Raw genomic sequence first — 17,414 nt, 5'->3', positions numbered from 1 at the left:
GTGCGATACGTCATATAAACGTGTAGGAAATGCTGATAAATTGATGGCAATAATATGGCGAAATATTCAATATTATCTCCTCTCGCATAACGCGATCGGCGATAAGATTTTTATGTCATCTAATAGCTATAATCGTAATACGAAAGCTCAACGATGCATCGCATTTTCCGATGTATTAAAATATTAATAAAAGTTACTATTAATAATCTAAATTTCGATACGAGCTCTATATACATGTGACATAACGAACATGACGTTTGAAAATTTGTAAAATTCGCGAATGTGGACATCACAATCATCGTAGGGCCAATAGCCGTGCCGTAATGAAACGAGAGCTTCTCATTGGTCGTCTCATAGGCAATCTCCATGCTTATAGGTTTATGCCTCGGAGCTCTGCGCTATTTACCCTTTTTGCACTTAAAGTGAAATAGATGTACAATTAAGGAGAAAAGAAGAGAGAGATGAAAAGTATAGTAGAGGTGTAGCTATAAAAGACAGACGGTGTTGTAGGTCGCGCGTTGTCATTATTCTGTGCTATTCGAGGACAGTGAGTGTGATTTCAAAGAACGGTATATATTTACACGGTATTCACGCTCGGCAAGAGCCGAGTGCAAAAAATATTTGTGTACCCATAGCGGCTTACACGGTACGCTTTACACCGAACAGGATTGTAACGGTAATATTATATTCACGAATATTATATTAGCATAATTTTGTGTTTAATACGAAATAATCGAATTATATTCGAGATTGTATAATTATTACACGTAGCATAGGTAATAATTGTGTTATTGTAAGTTAACGAGACTGAAGAAACTTTACGGATTAGATAAAGCTCTCATACGACGGTACATTGTAAGAGACGTAATCATTTATTAAAATGATTAATATTTATAAAGATTCTTAGTTTTTGATGTTCGTTCGGTATATGTTTTCAATCTTGTATCATTTTCGACTCATTAATCAAATATGTCATATTTGACTCGAGATTCGTTTAACACTATATTCTTTTAATATTTAATTAATTAATATATTTTTATTAGAAAAATGGCTCTACCATCAGAGGATGTTATGAACACCAATCTCGATGATCCTGTAACAAAAGCAGTGGTTGATAATATAATGGGCAATCTGCCCACGAAAAAACCTCTCGTTCGTTGTGAAGACTGTGACCTTTCCTTCACAAGTCAAGCAGTATTGGATACACACTTACAAGGTGCACGTCATGCTAAACAGGTTAGTAATAATAACAAATGTATATCGTGTGTATTATACAGGCAAAGCAAATATATATTCCATGTTACCATTTCACAGGTAAGATCTAAGAATATAATGGCAACACTTGAAGAAACAAAGATTTCATTTACAAAGGATGAAGAAACAAATGGGCTCAAATGCAATGTATGTAATGTGTGCCTCAACTCTATTCAGCAATTGCAAACACATCTTAATGGTAATAAATATAGAATATCACCTTGTGATATATAAATCGACTACAATATATAAGATTTGTAAATTATTGCAGTATTATGATAAAATATATATATTTGCAGGAAGCCGTCATAAAAAAAAATTAATGAGAGGTAATAATAAATCCTTTATGGTAAGAAAAACACTGCCGTATGGTCTTAAAAATAATCGCTTCATGTATCTGGATAAAATAGAGAAAAATACTGTTGTATTGGTTTATAGTTTAGTATTGTTCGCTTTTGCATGCTTGACGCTGCTGCTTACTTTTGCTTTTCATTTCTTTCTATAAACTAACTATGTGAAATTAACTTGCTTGCCATTCTTTTATTGTTACACAATTTCAGTGCTAGTAAGCGCTTAGTAATCATTGCAAATCTGTTGTTATTATGCGTTATTTATTATTACTATTTATTTAATATTTAATGATTATTGAAATATAAGTAATATTTGTATATTTATTATTTATTTGTTTATTAACATGTCATCGTGAAAAGCAATTGGTCACGACAATTTGCATACATGTTACATTTAATAAACTAAATTTAGTTGACTATTCTTCTCAAAATCTTTCTGTACAAATATTACACATATATGTATTACTTTTTTTTATTTAATATTACTGTATTATAGAAATATTTTCTTGTTATTTTTTAATGACTACCTTATATAAAATATATTGCACGATGGAAAATAAACTAGAACAACAAATGATACAAATTATTAAACTTTTATAACACAATGGCGTTGTATATATTTTCCTAATTTGCAACTTAATTTTTGAAAACAAAATAAAAAACGATTATTTATTATTTCGTTCATATTAGTTTCATATTATATGTGAAACATTAGTTTCATATTATATATGAAACTAATTATTATATAAATATACATGAAACATTCAACAAAAAATTTAAAATATGAATTGTAAAACAATCATGATATAAGAAACACAAAAACTATGTAAAAATTATTATTATTGATAAATATTATATATATAGATTGTAATATTCAATGATAATTCTTTACATTGCTATAAAAAGTTTGTAAATTAATGGAATATTTTTGTATTAAAATAAAGTTTAATTTTTTTACATGTTACAGAAACGTATATTTTAATAATTATATATTCCATTTAATATTACACACTCATTAATGATCAATCTTTTTATAGCATGAATGTAGTGTTCAAGCTGATTTATTATCACAAATTACCGCTTTTGCGGTTGTGATACATAGATAGTGTTGATCGCACATTGATGCTTAGGTGAATGGGATGGCAAAGAGGTTGTCACCCAAGGCATCGCGTTGGCATCATCAACTGGTAGCTCTCAACAATCCAGTCCCACAAAAGGAGTTTCACTTTCTTGCGATATTTGTAACAAGTTCTTCAACTCCCAATCTCAATATAGTGTGGTACAATAATTTTATATATATATATATATGTATATGCACGCCTAATGTTTTATTTTAATGCAATAACGCACAAATATTTTTTTACTTTTTCACTTTGGCATAAACATGATATTTCTCCATAAATTCTTTAGAGATACATCATTTTGTATAATTATATCGAAAATGTACCATAATGTATCATATATATAAAATTGTTCGTTTATGTATTTGCAGCATATGAATTCGGAGAAACATGCTGACAAAGTGAGGAGATCTAAGAATCCGAATAAGAAAAGATATGTTCCATATTGGAAAAAAACAAAACGAAATGCAACTCCCAAAGGTCAAATACCATCCTTGTCAAACAACTTTGTATCAGGCGGTCTTACATATCAACCATAAGATATATAAAAAAACTTGCATATTTTACATTGAATTATATATATTATATATATATAATATACTAAAAGATTATTTTTAATATTCTATCAATTAAAATTATAGGCTATGCATGTTTATAGTTTGAGTTTCTGCAAATTTTTTTTAAATGAATAAAATGCTGTTCTTGAATGATAGAAAATTGTTTTAAAAAGAAAAAGAAAGATAAATTTCTATATATATATATACTATATATATACATATATATATACACATACATATATATACATACATACATATATATGTACATGTGTGTATATATCTAGATAGATAATAATACATATAAGAAAACAAACAAATATATATTAATATGCTTTAATGAATCATATTGATATTGATGTTAATCTCATCGAGCAGTGAAAGTTGTAGTTCATCGCTATTCAAACTATCACAATTTAAACAAGAATCATGAAAAATATCGCAAATATATAGTGATATAATATATATGTATATTTACATTATACTATGGTCTCTCATGTTGAGAATTATATATTAAATTTATTTAGGCATAAAGTAAGTTTAATTTGTGCATAAATATTATATTTGCATTTTAAATGTTGCCGCAAACAGATTGTGTATCATCTTGTGATGATTCAACATCCTCAGGCTAAAAAAAATGCAAGATAGTTGATACTTTTTCAAACATTTTTCAGTGTAATGTGATATTTAGTGTATAAACATATTCATGTATTTTTTTCTAACATTACCTGGATTATATATGTTTTCAATAAACGTCGTAATTCCGTATTCTGCCTTCGTAAAGATTCCATTTCGACATTTAATTGATGTCTTTCTTTTAACACTTTATGATATTTTTTAAGTCCAATCAATAAGCCATCCCAAAGTCGTTCTTTCTTTGCTGGAAAAATTTCAGTGTATCGTTTCCAAAAATTTGTTACATCCTGAATTGTCATATTTCGAGATACGACTGTTTTTTTCTCTATTAATTTTTCGTGGAAAGCTCGTGGTTCTTTCCATTTAACAAAATGATATCTTTCTACAAATTCCCGTAAAGCTTTAGTGACAAACATAGTTTCAATTTCAAGCAAGTGTCCTTTATCGCACAATAAGCGTCGTTGCATCTGATCGTCATCTGTAAATGAAGCAAAAAAAATTAATATCATTATTTCATTGTACAATATGGAATTCTCCTAATTCTTAGCCAAATTCAAAAGTAGACCTTTGACAATATCGCTAATGGATGCAAAAGAAGTAGAAGTGCGTTCCGCAATAGGAAGTAATGTTTCAGTTAGAGAACTTTGAGATGAACTACTTATTACGCTGGGACTAGATGGTTTCTCGTCACAGATCGCTTCCCTCACGTCGGCAATCAATTTAGCTTCATCATCCGTAAATTCTTCGGCAACTCCGCAAATGTCTAACTGTTCAACGCTAATATCTCAAATAATACATTTTGCTTTCACGAGAGATTATTTTGTACATTATTTGATTATATAATCATATCTATTATACATACTCCATTTTTGGAGGAGAAGGAGTTTCACAAATAGATTTGCTTATATCCTTGCTACATGTTGGACAATACGCATACGGTAGAAAGAAATTTAAAAGGAAGCCAAGCTCCTCTTCGAATTTTATGTTCAGTGCCTAATAATATATGAAAATATAATAAAATAAAAAAATAGAATATCATTATATTTACCTGAAACACATTATCTAATCGTATAACTAGCTGATCCTTTGCAGTGTAAGGTAAAAGCAACTCGAGCAGTTTATTTTCAATCAGATAGTCGCAACAATCGGCGATTTGCTTTATGATATGATTCAATAATCGTCTTTCTAGATTGATTTCCTCGATAGTATTTGCCGGTTTGTAAGATTTACATATTGCTTTTTTCTCGTCAGCCATTCTATTTTCTTAAAAAATGCTAGCATGTATGCGACAAGAAAATTGAACGTAAAATCGATTAAAATACAATCAATCGTGCTACCTTCTTCTATAGTGCACATCACACTACAATAAGATGGCAGATCTTCTTTTTCTAGTAAGGTTTTCTCAGGTGGGTCCCACTCCAGGCCCAACGCTTGTTCATATATAATTTTGTCAATATTTAAAATCTGAAATACGTTATTGGCTTAATATCAGTATTGTCGAAAAGTTTAATGCATGCGTACCTTATCGAGCAATTCATTCGCATTTTTCGCATTCATGTCCCAAATTTGCATATATTTCTTATCATTAACGCTCGTAAAATGATTAGACTTTTCCACTAAATCCAAAATATTTTTATGTGCTTTTATGACTTGATCGGTAAGTCTTTGTATCTCGAGTCTCGTATTTTCTTCCAACTCTGCGTAATTCTTTTTCAGATTATTGATAACATCTTGGAGTCTATAAAAGAATCAACTTGGAATTAATTAATTTCTAAATTTCTAAATTAAGTCTATTTAATACTGACTTATTGATTCTTCTCTTTTGTTGATTTTTTACTATAGCATTTTCGTCTTCTCGTTGTTTAAGCACGGCGTAGCTATAGTCCAATTTTTCAATATTCATAAAACACAACGCTTTCGTGTTCTGCACTTCTTGTCGAAGCTTTTGAATCTCAAGTTCAAAACTAATCTTCTGAGTCCGAAACTCTTCCTGATGTTCGATTATGACTCTCTTCATCTCCTCTTCATATTCGCGCATTATTTCTTTTCGTCTGTCTAATCCCGCGAGACTGTCCTCCTGTAACTTTTTATACAACGCTTCCCATTTCTCCGTGATATGGTGCAGCAACACTTTACGCTCTGATTCGATTACGTCATTGATGAGGGATAATTCGCGACGATAAGCTTTGGCCATGATGTTCATCTAAATAAAATATACAAGTTCTTCAATTATATATTTATCTGATTAAAGTAAGTTTTCAAGAAAAATTATATATCTAACTTGATTGTCCATCCTATTGATCAATAAATCTATATCTTCATTCTGATTTTTCTGGTCATTAACAAATTTGAGGTCAGCGTTCTCCAATTCCTGTCGCAATTGTGCGATGACAGCATCTTTCCTCTCCATAATTTCCAAACACTTGGCATTTTGAGCTTCCATTTCCGCGTGTATATCTAACGGATCTTTAGACGCAAGAATATTCGACCATTTTGCATTGATCTCCTTGTATCTTTTCAAGCATTCCTGTTCGTCTTCTTCGAGTGTTTTAAGCAACTCTCTTCTAATTTTCTGCTCTTCCCTTCGTCGTTGTAGTTCTCTAGCATCGTTTGCGACTTTCACGCAAGATACCTACACATTTTGATGAAATTGCATTTTGATTTAATCTAATATTTCTTTGATATCAATAAGATATTATAAGTGTATATAAAAAAATATCAATGTAAATATATATAAAGTACATATTTGTTACACCAACCACTTCGTCTCCTTCCACCGATAATTTTTCCAAGACTTCAAAACTAGCAAATATTTGCTTCTCGATAGGCGTCTTTTCGACAATTTCTTCATCTTCAGGACCTGTTTTTCTGCAAGAATAGCAACTGTGTCATTATATCCAATTTTTTTAACATTGCAAAAATGTAAATGTACATAATTTCAGTATTACAATATAAATTGATTTACACGACAAGCGGATCGTATTATATTTTCGAATTATGGGAAGAAATTATTGAAATAATTAAAAATGTCATAAAAATATATAGGAGTAAGAAGAGCGGTATTTGACATTCAGTTTGCGACTTGGGTAGGGCGATGTAATTAATCAAATGCAAAAAAAAAGAAAACATACTTAGTTAGCGCTTCTAGACGTCGCTGAATACGAATTCGGCGCGCTAATTTCCGCTCGTTTGGATCCGACGACGTAATGGATGGCTCCTCCGAATCTTCCGCAAACTCCGAATATTTGTCATTCATTATTCATTCCCCCTCTACGAACGCTTCGTGTTGTGAACTCGGATGTAAGTACACACGCGCGAAACGCGTCGCAAATAAATCAGGCAAGATTCAGAAAGGTCTTAATTTGACGTCGCGACAAAATATATGGACGAAATAATTAAATCTATAACGCTGGCGACAAGCATGTTCTTTTATTCTACCAAATGTATCTGCGTTTGTTTGCTCAATATTCAGTCGCCAAGTGAGACGAATGGATGTTTGTCTTCATGTTATCCATGTGTCTGTGGGTTATAAAATTAGTAATTAACTAAAAGATTAAAAGATATCCTCTTTTTTGCATCCCCATTAAAAATATATTTTTGAATTCGAATCCTTTTAAATCCAAATCTACCGTTTTATCTACCGTTAATAAGCGGTAATTTTACTTGGTAATCGGTACATATTACATCGGGAGATGTCGCCACGCATGAGATTTGCGATTTGAAACTGCGCATAAGCTCGACCGGAAACCGCCGCCATTTTCGCGCGCGCAGGCAGGTAGTCTCGACACGCGAATTGTCAAAAGAATCTGACGAAATCCCGGAGCCCTTCGAAGAATAAGTGTGACAAACGGACGCGTAGATACGCGTCTGCATTCTTGCCTTATTTCTGTATCCGACATCTCGCGTAATCGCGATTACTTTGCAAAAATCGGGCAGAGGATGCACATATACACGAACGCACACAAAGAAATATCAGGCTCATATATATATTTATCTATTTAAAATTATAGATAAACAATGAGATCGCGCAAAAGAAACGGCCGAGGCTGATGCATTCGATTTATCTCGCCTCGTGCGTTACGTATGTACGTGTCGTAATTTTCGAACATGCGAAGAACGCGAAATAGGAGCTTCAATGACAAGCGGAGCTTTATTCGCCGCACGATAAGTACTATCATCAATCAGTCCCGCGGAAGGCCCGAGATAATTGTAGCAAAACCGCTAAGCGATTTAGCTCCGTGACTCGATAACGGATATACGCGCGATGAATTAAGATGTAACATCTACGTGGATTAAGAACGATCGCGATTCGTAAACGTACGTCGCGCATTCGCGAATACGTGCTCATTTGAATTATTAATGCCGTGTGTCCAGGTGTCCCCGTTTCTTACGCTTCGATTCGGATTCGTTCGATAAATTACGTCGGTAATTTTACAAATTTCCATTATGCTAAGTGACGAGAAGATTATCGCGATGAAATTGGATTGTAATAATGGTGCGATGACAACATATGTACATTAGCGCTAAACGATGATGTGCGCCCGCCAAATGCATTTCTACATAGAAATGGATATTTTCTTTTCTCATTGATTTTTGCCGATATGCGAGATAAAATAAATATTATCGCATTATAGAAAGTGTATTTCTTCGATATCGCATTCTTTTCGATAAATAAGATATCATCGACATTGAGAAAGTAGATGAGGAAAATAGCGATATTTATCTTTATCGATTAAAAATGTTCCATTAAAGATTATTCGTCATAATTGCAAATCAAAAATAACATCGAAAAGCAGACTTTTTTTAACAACGCATTAAATATATCACGGACGCGCAAAATCGAAAAGTCGTGTATATGAAATTTTAAATGAACTGAAGATGTCTAGAATCGATAAAATTATTACAGATAGCATGGAATTTTATTTAGCCATTAATAATTGCAATCATCATTCAGATGTATCGTGCGATAGGGCTTTCAAGGTGAATTCCATTTTTCGTTGCAAATATCTGGAATCGTTTGATTGATCAATCGGAATAAAAGCAGCAAAGATTGCTTTGGCCTGGATTCGTCAATCACAAGTCGATTATGCTTCCAAGCATTTCTAACGTCAAATGGAATGCATTCTCGATGAAACATGTGTTGCCTCCGTTCTGGAAAAAAGGGAAAAAAAGGATATGTGACAATTAAACAATATTTCATATAGAAAGTAAATTTCATTATGCAAATACCACGTTGAACTATCTCGAGACAAATATGAAACTAACTGCGGGAACCTCATTACATTATCAGTACAGTATCACTCGTGGAATTCGAGATGATAAAATATCCTGCGAAAAAATCTGACATTTTTTATACTCGTAATATATATCGGAGGGAAAAGTAGGGATCGTTTTCTCCGCGCATCTGTATTTAATTTACGAGCAAATCGGGAAATGTCCGAAATTAAAATCGATTGACAGTCAGACAAATAAAAGTACGTCGAGGGGGAAAAAGCGAGAAATACGCGAAATGCATTTTCACTCGCGCGGGAATCGGCCGACACGAACCATACGACCACGAACGATACGAGACCACCGGCGCTCCCAACAACAGAGACAGTACGCGTCCGTTTTCGGACGAGGTAGAGCCGCAGAACGGAAATCGCTTTCTCTCCGGCCGTGCAACGTCCCGCGGTCGAGCGCGCGAGCGGACGTTACTGTCGTCGCGGGCCCGACGTCGCGTAACGCGCGACATGCGACGTGGAACGTACACGACGACGGCCGGAGAGGAGAGCGACGTATTCGCGCGAGCGTTGGACGTATGTATGCATGTGTTCGTAACAACGGTGTCCGTCCGGACACGGTCTCGGCGAGGACAAGATGGCGATTGTACGCAGGCACGCAGCTAGCGCGTCCTTCACCCCTAACGACACGCGTGCGGATCGTCGTTACGCACGATACGAATTATACGCACACTTTTATCCCGAGGAGCTTTCGCGTAATAGGTCCCGACGAAAGGCGTCCCTATACCCAAGTGGAATTAGAGTAATCGAAAAATCGATACGCAGTAACGATGCAATAGTCATTCGCTTCCATCCACCTATAGTTTATACGCGAACACGTTTGGAGGATTTATTATCTATATGTATATATAAAGATATGTCTGTAATAAATATATATAAAAAAATATATATGTATAGATGTATAAATATTATGTTAATTTGAGATAAAATTTTTTTTATGTTTACACTGCCATGATACAATTCTTTAGAATTCGACAAAAGAAGTATGTTATTTTTCAGGTCTTTTAGAAAATCATATATAACGACAAAATAAAACTCGTAAATTTATACACGAAAAGATTTTAGAAATGATTACAAAACGCGATTGAACGAGGCTCGTTAAGAATTAAAGACTCTGACGCCTCGAAGCGCGATATTAACACCGAGCATATAAATATTCGTAGCGTTTCATTTCGAGAGTCATTCACATTTCAAAAGTCATTTGGAATAACGGAAAATTTCGGAATAAGAGAGTCTTATTCGGGATCGAGTCTACGTCATTTACGCGGAAAACGCTTATCCACGCGCACGCCTCATTAATTCGTACGCGCTATCAGATTGGCACGTTTGTTTGATCGTTACTTCCTTGATTAGAGGGAACGTCACGGAGTTAAGTACTTTTATTTTCGTAATAATCCGATTGTCCGTCTTTATTCTCGGATAGAAAGTACCGATGCCCCGGGTAATTGGCTGCCCCTAAACCGGCCCTGAAGCAAGAAAGAGAGAGCGAGCGGGACGGGACGAAGGATAGGGAAGCGAGGGAGAGAGGAAAGGGAAGGGAAGAGAAAAAGAGAGAGAGAGAGAGAGAGAAAGGTGCGGAAAGCGCTCAACAAAGATGGCGGATTGGATTCGACTCGACGGTGGTAGTGGAAGTACAAGAGGAAGAGGACGGGTAACTTAGCCGTGGAGTAGGAGCGGCGAGGAAAAGAAAGGAGGGAAGGGCAAACGCGAGAGAGAGAGAAGGAACACGATGATCGAGCGAGAGCAGGGGATAGGGGACGAAAGGGACAGGCGCGGCTCGGGGGTTCGGGTTAGCTCGTTCGACCCGTTATCCCTTCCCTCCGACGGAGTCTCGAGTCCTTTCCACCCCTGTCCTTGCTTCGATTCGAAAGAGAGTCCCCCCTACTCCGCGGCCCGAAGCGCGCGCGCGCGCCCGCCATGTTTCTCCCCTCCCTCGCCTCTACCCCCACCCGGCGCTCGGCCTGGCGGGCGACGATCGCGATTACGAGCCGCTCTATGTAGACTCGTTCCGCTCCCCTACTTGGCTCCCCCACCAGACGGCAGGACAGTGATGCTAGCCAGCGAGCCTCGCTACTCTCCCGCCACGGTGACGTCACTCTGAGTAGTGTAGTGCAGTGAGAAGGAGCCAAAACCCAGCTCCGTCTGCGTTACATGGCCCGTATGTAACTAGCGAGTGTGTTTTAGAACGCGCGCCTCTATATCGCGAGTCGTAATTTCGCGCGAGTATTATCAATGTGCCCGAGCGGACGTCGCGGCCTCGGTATCGCCGCGCATATTCGCGCGCATACGTTCGTGCGGCAACGGGAGTTTTACGCCGTCGAGACTCGCGGCTAACTTCTCGTTGCGTTCGCGCGCGTCTCGCTCTCGCGTCTACCTAACGATCCGCCCGATCTCTTGTCGTCGGTCGGAGACGAGGCGCGATACAAGTGGTGAAATTTACGTATCGGAATATCGGTACGTCTAGAAATATATGTGTGTACTCTCTCACCCTGTCCGTGTGATCGACTCGAGAGGGCTAGTGTTGTGAAAAAAAAAAGGAGAAAGTAATCAAGTGTGAATACGTATTCCGAGAAGCACAGGCTATGTATATATGCTCTCGATGCGTGTCGCCTACACGTGTGTACGTGCGTGTATCGTCTAGATACATGCACGTATAGAGAGAGGCGTGTATATGTGTACGCTAAAAGAGTGTCGTCGTTTCGTGCGCGGAAGGTCACGCGAGTAAAGCGGTAAAAAAAAGAGAGAGAGAGAGAGAGAAGAAACGTGTTCGAATTGATTCGCGTTATCAACAGTGGGTCACACACGCTCGTTGGCGCGAGCGATCGAGGCTCTCGCCGAGAGAGAATTGTCGCGCGCGGGTGTTTGCACTGTGCCATATCGTCGTGTCGTGTGATCGTGTCTTCGTGTCTGCCGTGCTGTGCCGTGCCGTGTCGTACCGTGCCGCTCCACGCGCGAGGCTCGAGCGAAGCGCGCGTGTTGACAACGTCGACGGGAATTTATTATGCCACGCCGGGATGAGTTGGTCCCGCGCGCGTCGAATGGCCGGGGGGTGCTCCTCTCCTCGTGGTGTGACGTGTGATTGAAAGGGAGGCGGCGGCCGCGACAATAATCCCCGTCTCACGCGGATTCAGTGATATACGATGTGGTGTTCTTCGGCGACGATACCGATCCTCGCAGTCGTAATCGTCAGCGGTGTCTGCTATCGAGGCTCCTCTTCCTCCGCCTTTTCCACGTCGGCGTCGGAGCGCGTCGCGGCGCAGAGTTTTCATCCCGAGGGCCACGTCGCCGTCGTCGCCGTCGTCTCGGTGATCGCCGTCGTTGCCGTGTCCACGCACGCACGTGCGATCGCTCCCTCGACGTGTCGCGTCCTCGACGACAGCATCCGTCGCGCCTGCCCCTGCCGGCCTCGTCTCTTTACCGGCTAGTGACTAGTGCTCGTAAAAAATCGTTCTTTTTTTTCCTTCTCGTTTCGCGACCGCGAGTGATCGCGTTGCGAGTGCGGGACGCGCACGATCCATCTCCGTCGGTGGAGATCGAGCGAAGACAAGAGCCGAGGAGGCTAGATTCGAACGTGAAGAGAGGCTGAGGAGAAGGGGAGAGAGAGAGCCAGCCTGCTTTAATCGACCGAAAAATAGCGCGTTTTGTGTGTCGGTGAAGTGTACGGTGAATTATTGTTCCGGTCGAGGTTGTGTGTCGTTGTACAGTGCCTCCAAACGATACCACAACATCCGATCCCAAATGAAGAGTTCGGAGCAAAATGGTTAGAGAGACACGTTACCTGTGGGTTGGAAATCTGCCGGAAAACATCCGAGAGGATCGCATCAGGGAGCATTTCAAACGGTAAGTTTTTTTGTGAAAAAAAGAAACTGTCTCTTGTAAATATTATCCGGGCGTTGTGTAGCATTTGCAGTCGCTTAAACCTTACCTTTCGTTCGATCAACGCGACGTGTGCGTTCCAGCTTTAAGTCTATCGCTTGTCAACCGCGCTCCGTGTTTCCCGGATCCGATCTCGATCGCGTTTATATACGATCTTTGCCACAGTCTTGCCGTTTCTATTTAAAAACATTGCAAAGATTTGAAGATTTTAATATAAAAAGCAATTAATTAAAGCAATTATAATTTAAAAATAGATTTCTCCTTTCGCGTTCCCGGAATCTGTATATTTTGATAAAAACTATGATATATAGTATGTTATATATATTTACTAATATGAAAAGCAATTAACGCAATTATAATTTAAAAATAGATTTCTCCTTTCACGTTCCCAGAATCTGTATATTTTGATAAAAACTATAATACATAATATAGATAACGAAATAACATTGCGTGCATCCGATCCCTTTACGTGAGACATTCTTAAAAAAAATCATTATATTTATTATACTTGTATCATATGTAAATTTAATCATGAAATCAATCCCATTCTTTATATTTATATTTATATTTTATTTCAATTTCCAAAACAAATTTTTAATACGATAAATACTATAAATTAACATTTCTAAACATACAATCCATATGACGTGTCAAGATTTTCTGGAAAATACGACGTTTAAAATACGACTAATCTCGATAATTCATTACTATTATAAATTTTTCCTATACAAAAGATATCAATCGATTTCTCTAGCATTGAATAGCATTCATGTCGTATATTCTATTTTGTCTCGAAAGTTTAGAAAGTAAATTTTTGAAGTAATGAATAGAAAAGAAAATGTATGCCTAACGATTATAATAAATATAAAATCAGCTGTACATTTTGGCGTGTTGAAAGGTTCAAGAAAAATCACTTTTTTTCGAGAAGAGAGATATCCTAAATACGAGAAAAAGGGACGACCTTGCAATGTTTCATTTGTCATTTGTAGACCCATCCATTTATTTTTCCTGAAAGAAATAAATCTTAAAAAAAACGAAACATTTTAAAAGTCACAATAAAAAAAGCTATAGATTCCTTTTCCTTTTCATTCTTCGACGCTTTCTCATAGTTTCGTCCAGAATTTTGGGAATTTTCTTTCGCAAAATCGATATCTTCCGAGAGTCTTTATCGCGCGCATTCACGGATATTTATAGGTACATGGATGTATAAACGTGGACGTTATATACACACATTATTATATATATATATATATATGTGTATATATATGTGTATACGGAGAAAAAGAAGGAAAAGTTGCACGATCGTCGCATTATTTACTGGCTTGTTTTTGTTTTCGCAAACCACCGACGTTATCGCTTCGATAAAGCGAGTTTCAGGAAACACGTAAGGTGTTCCGATGTTTTCGGTACGGTCCGTAGCGAGCGAGGATACGAGAAGGAAGAGAGAGAGAGAAAGAGAGAAACGTCGGCTGCGTATACGTACGTACACACGTATATATCGCGGCACTCATACAATCGCGTGCGCACCAAGATACGTTATACGAGGGCCTTGGCTCTCTCTGTCTCTCCTCTCCTCTCCTCTCCTCTCCTCCTCCTCGCGTAGCGTGAGCGCGTCGTCATTTGTTTTTTCTCCGAAGTAATAATAGCTGAGGACAGCCATTTTGAGAGCTCGCAGCAGCACCAAGTTATTGTTCGACAGTGACGCTCAAACGTCGGCTCCGCATCTTTTCGTCTCGATCCTCTCTTCCGCGGATTGCGTCTCTTGAGAGAGAGCAGAGCGATTCGCGTAATTGACCGACGACTTTTACATCTATCCACGTCCGATTATGTTAGGCGCAAAATTAATATCTCTCGCGTATCGCGTAATTTGGGAGAGCGAATTTGCACTTTAACGATAACTGTGAAAATTAAATGACAAAGCGAAGCAGATAGGACGAGCGCGCGAATTAAATATATGTTTTGTAAACTAAAAAGTTTAGATGTATGGTCTGCAAGATCGATGACATTACTTGGCTCTCGCGCTTGTAGCGGAATCATTGTCCTCCAGTGACGCTCAAATCGGGGATATAGAATGTAAAATGTGCATACGCCAATTCAAAAGTTTAATTTTTGTAATAGCTTCTACATGTGCTTCATCGACTTCTCTGTAACTTTATTAACTGAAGATTGCGGAAGACTCGCACATTTTTGGAGTTTTCTATTGAACTGCCTTCTTAATGCCATCTTGTAGATCAAACAAATTTGCACAGTGGCTGCTTGCCAATTTGTAAAGATACAGACATAGTAATTTTTATTAATGTTTTAAGCTATATATGCGTATGTTAATTTAATGCTTAGTGTTGATATAAAAAGAAACATGTAGTAACGCCATGAGACAGTTTTATATTTATCTGTTTTACCAAAATACACTGTAATGTTATTCTGCATAAAAATAGAAGAAAAGTATATATATATTCTATTTTTTACATAATTTTAATTTATTCCTTATTGACTTTTAATTATATTCTGCATACAACAATAACGTTAGGTCTTCAATAAAATATTTTTCGGATAAATTCAGAGACTTTAATTTCGTCCCAGATTCTAAAATAATTAGATAATTTATACACACGAAGATAAAAAGAAATTACTTAAATTCGTATCGGTATAAGAAAGAAGTAACGGTGACGAAGTCCAGCGACTCTCAATTTACGGATACAAGATTAGCAAAACACGAATATACTAAAACTACTTTTTAATTATATTATATTACAATTATATCGTGTGTGTGTGTGTGTGTGTGTTTAATATAGAATATTATTTTTAATAAACAGTACGCACACAGTATGAACGTATTTATACACACATACACACATTTATACATACATGTAACTGTCTTATTTTATATTTAAATTTTTTTAAATGTAAAATTTATATACTCGGGCAAATTCTATAACTGACAATCTAACGACTCAGCATATTCTTCACGCGTCGTCAGATTTCAACATAATGTTCTACTTTATACGGTATTTACGCTTAAAACGTTCATGCAAAAATTTGTCGAGTCAAGTATTTTTTTTCTTGTTCCACGTAGAAAATCTCGTTTATTATCTACCTTCATTTATTATTTCTCTTCTCTTGTTGCTCTCGTCTGTACATCTACGTGGACCACGTGAGCATACGTGGAACGAGAAAGCGAGCTTATAAAATGTATATCCATTTTCCCTTGACCCTCCGTGTGTGTAGGATGACAATGATCGTCGGAGAAATTGGTAGAGGTTCGCGAGTTGCCCGCGAATTCTCCTTTATGTTTTCAGTACGGACACTAGCCCCGCGATCGTCCCGGCTATAAATTTCTCCCCTCGAAACACGCGGTGGTAAACGCTCGCATCGCCAGCGGCGCTACACACTTCTTGTGCCAGCTGGCGAATGCTCTTCGCTTGTACAATGGCGTAGCATCGCCACGAATTTTAGACTCTAAACGTAGACTCTAACGAGACAAAATTTGAGAGAATCGCGAGCGAACATCCTCGAGAACGATAGCTTCAATCTATCGGAAAATGCTTTACCATCGCCCTTGATTGATCGACAGTTTCAATTGATAATTTCTGCAGCCTTGTATTTTCCATACAATCCCATAATCCATACGTCTCATTCGTATACGTGACTTTGTTCATCTCCTTGAAATGACTAAAGCGTCCGTCGTGCTGCTGACCTCAGCTAATGTCAGCGTAATATACATATAGACGAAAGACGATATCTCCTTATCTTCCTTTAAAATTATCGTCATGGGGGGGGGAAGGGGAAATGCTGACCTCGAACCTCCTCCGGTCGCTCTCCATCGTTGATCGTACGCGGCTTCGACTGACTTCATGAATGAAACCGACCGTTTGTTTCTATTACGCGTGCATATTTGCAAATGGCTACTCACAGCGGCGTGTCGCTCCATGTTTATATTTAAGATCGCTAGAAGAACGTTTAGACCAAAATCGCGAGAGATACGACTATTGACGCGGTCGAACTATTGACCCTTTGCACAAAGTTCTCGCGCTTTGTTAAAATTGTACAGACGCGGTGCACGTCAGAATTCAAATCGACTTCCGGGAACAATTGTATAGATTCTATAGATGAATTATTATGGAATATTCTATTGTGGTAAAGACTTTTTGACGAACATACATTTTGATGAGTAATACATTTTAATGGCACACATACACTTCAACATTTTGTCCGCGAGATAAAATTCATAATTGACACAGCTTACAATTGAAGTGTGTAGTTGATTTTTTGTCAGTATCTTTTCTCACTTTATCGCAAAATAATAATAAAATATAGTAACAACAAAAATATCCAAGCACAAAT

The 17,414-nt window shown here is 37.4% G+C and overlaps 3 protein-coding genes across 12 annotated transcripts in view; 2 read left to right on the top strand and 1 right to left on the bottom strand.

Moving 5' to 3' along the window:
- The first annotated feature begins 466 nt into the window (after nucleotides 1-466).
- On the top strand, nucleotides 467-4,045 carry LOC145960722 (zinc finger protein 346). Its single transcript, XM_083080392.1, has 6 exons — nucleotides 467-676; nucleotides 1,044-1,236; nucleotides 1,315-1,453; nucleotides 1,554-1,583; nucleotides 2,735-2,883; nucleotides 3,097-4,045. The coding sequence occupies exons 2-6, from the start codon at nucleotides 1,048-1,050 to the stop codon at nucleotides 3,262-3,264; spliced, it is 675 nt and encodes a 224-aa protein (XP_082936518.1). The 5' UTR covers nucleotides 467-676; nucleotides 1,044-1,047; the 3' UTR covers nucleotides 3,265-4,045.
- Nucleotides 3,647-9,735, bottom strand: LOC145960711 (dynein regulatory complex protein 1). 5 transcript variants are annotated; one of them, XM_083080372.1, is made up of 14 exons: nucleotides 9,463-9,735; nucleotides 9,145-9,243; nucleotides 8,820-9,066; nucleotides 7,047-7,434; nucleotides 6,675-6,783; nucleotides 6,197-6,547; nucleotides 5,721-6,118; nucleotides 5,437-5,653; nucleotides 5,253-5,379; nucleotides 4,964-5,178; nucleotides 4,778-4,908; nucleotides 4,481-4,692; nucleotides 4,008-4,393; nucleotides 3,647-3,907 (listed from the first exon to the last, which is right to left on the bottom strand). In XM_083080372.1, the coding sequence occupies exons 4-14, from the start codon at nucleotides 7,169-7,171 to the stop codon at nucleotides 3,851-3,853; spliced, it is 2,328 nt and encodes a 775-aa protein (XP_082936498.1). In that variant the 5' UTR covers nucleotides 7,172-7,434; nucleotides 8,820-9,066; nucleotides 9,145-9,243; nucleotides 9,463-9,735; the 3' UTR covers nucleotides 3,647-3,850. The 5 variants fall into 5 exon arrangements, with proteins under 5 accessions (XP_082936498.1, XP_082936500.1, XP_082936497.1 ...); XM_083080374.1 differs by having other exon boundaries at nucleotides 9,181-9,243; XM_083080371.1 differs by having other exon boundaries at nucleotides 9,145-9,735.
- Nucleotides 9,736-11,279: 1,544 nt separating this feature from the next.
- The window catches only part of LOC145960707 (uncharacterized), a 77,742-nt gene continuing 71,607 nt past the window's right edge, over nucleotides 11,280-17,414 (top strand). For 5 of the 6 annotated variants that reach the window (XM_083080364.1, XM_083080359.1, XM_083080360.1 and 2 more), the window contains exon 1: nucleotides 11,280-13,037. In XM_083080364.1, the coding sequence (XP_082936490.1) occupies nucleotides 12,955-13,037 (83 nt within the window). In that variant the 5' untranslated portion in view covers nucleotides 11,280-12,954. The remainder of the gene's footprint in view (nucleotides 13,038-17,414) is intronic. The other variant, XM_083080361.1, reaches the window with a different exon arrangement.

The sequence above is a fragment of the Camponotus vicinus genome, unplaced genomic scaffold, assembly GCF_025532165.1.
Source record: "Camponotus vicinus isolate PSW18456_S1 unplaced genomic scaffold, iyCamVici1.0 SCAF_10, whole genome shotgun sequence".
Classification (NCBI taxonomy): Eukaryota; Metazoa; Arthropoda; class Insecta; order Hymenoptera; family Formicidae; genus Camponotus; species Camponotus vicinus.
This window is presented reverse-complemented; position numbering and strand designations above follow the sequence as displayed.

Coding starts and splice junctions, on each gene's coding strand:
- LOC145960722 (XM_083080392.1), top strand. CDS start 1,048: ATGGCTCTACCATCAGAGGATGTTATGAACACCAATCTCGATGATCCT. Junction 1,237..1,314: donor GTGCACGTCATGCTAAACAG/GTTAGTAATAAT, acceptor ACCATTTCACAG/GTAAGATCTAAGAATATAAT. Junction 1,584..2,734: donor TAAAAAAAAATTAATGAGAG/GTAATAATAAAT, acceptor ATTGATGCTTAG/GTGAATGGGATGGCAAAGAG.
- LOC145960711 (XM_083080371.1), bottom strand. CDS start 7,171: ATGAATGACAAATATTCGGAGTTTGCGGAAGATTCGGAGGAGCCATCC. Junction 6,784..7,046: donor CGTCTAGAAGCGCTAACTAA/GTATGTTTTCTT, acceptor CTATTCTTGCAG/AAAAACAGGTCCTGAAGATG. Junction 4,909..4,963: donor GATTAGATAATGTGTTTCAG/GTAAATATAATG, acceptor ATATATTATTAG/GCACTGAACATAAAATTCGA.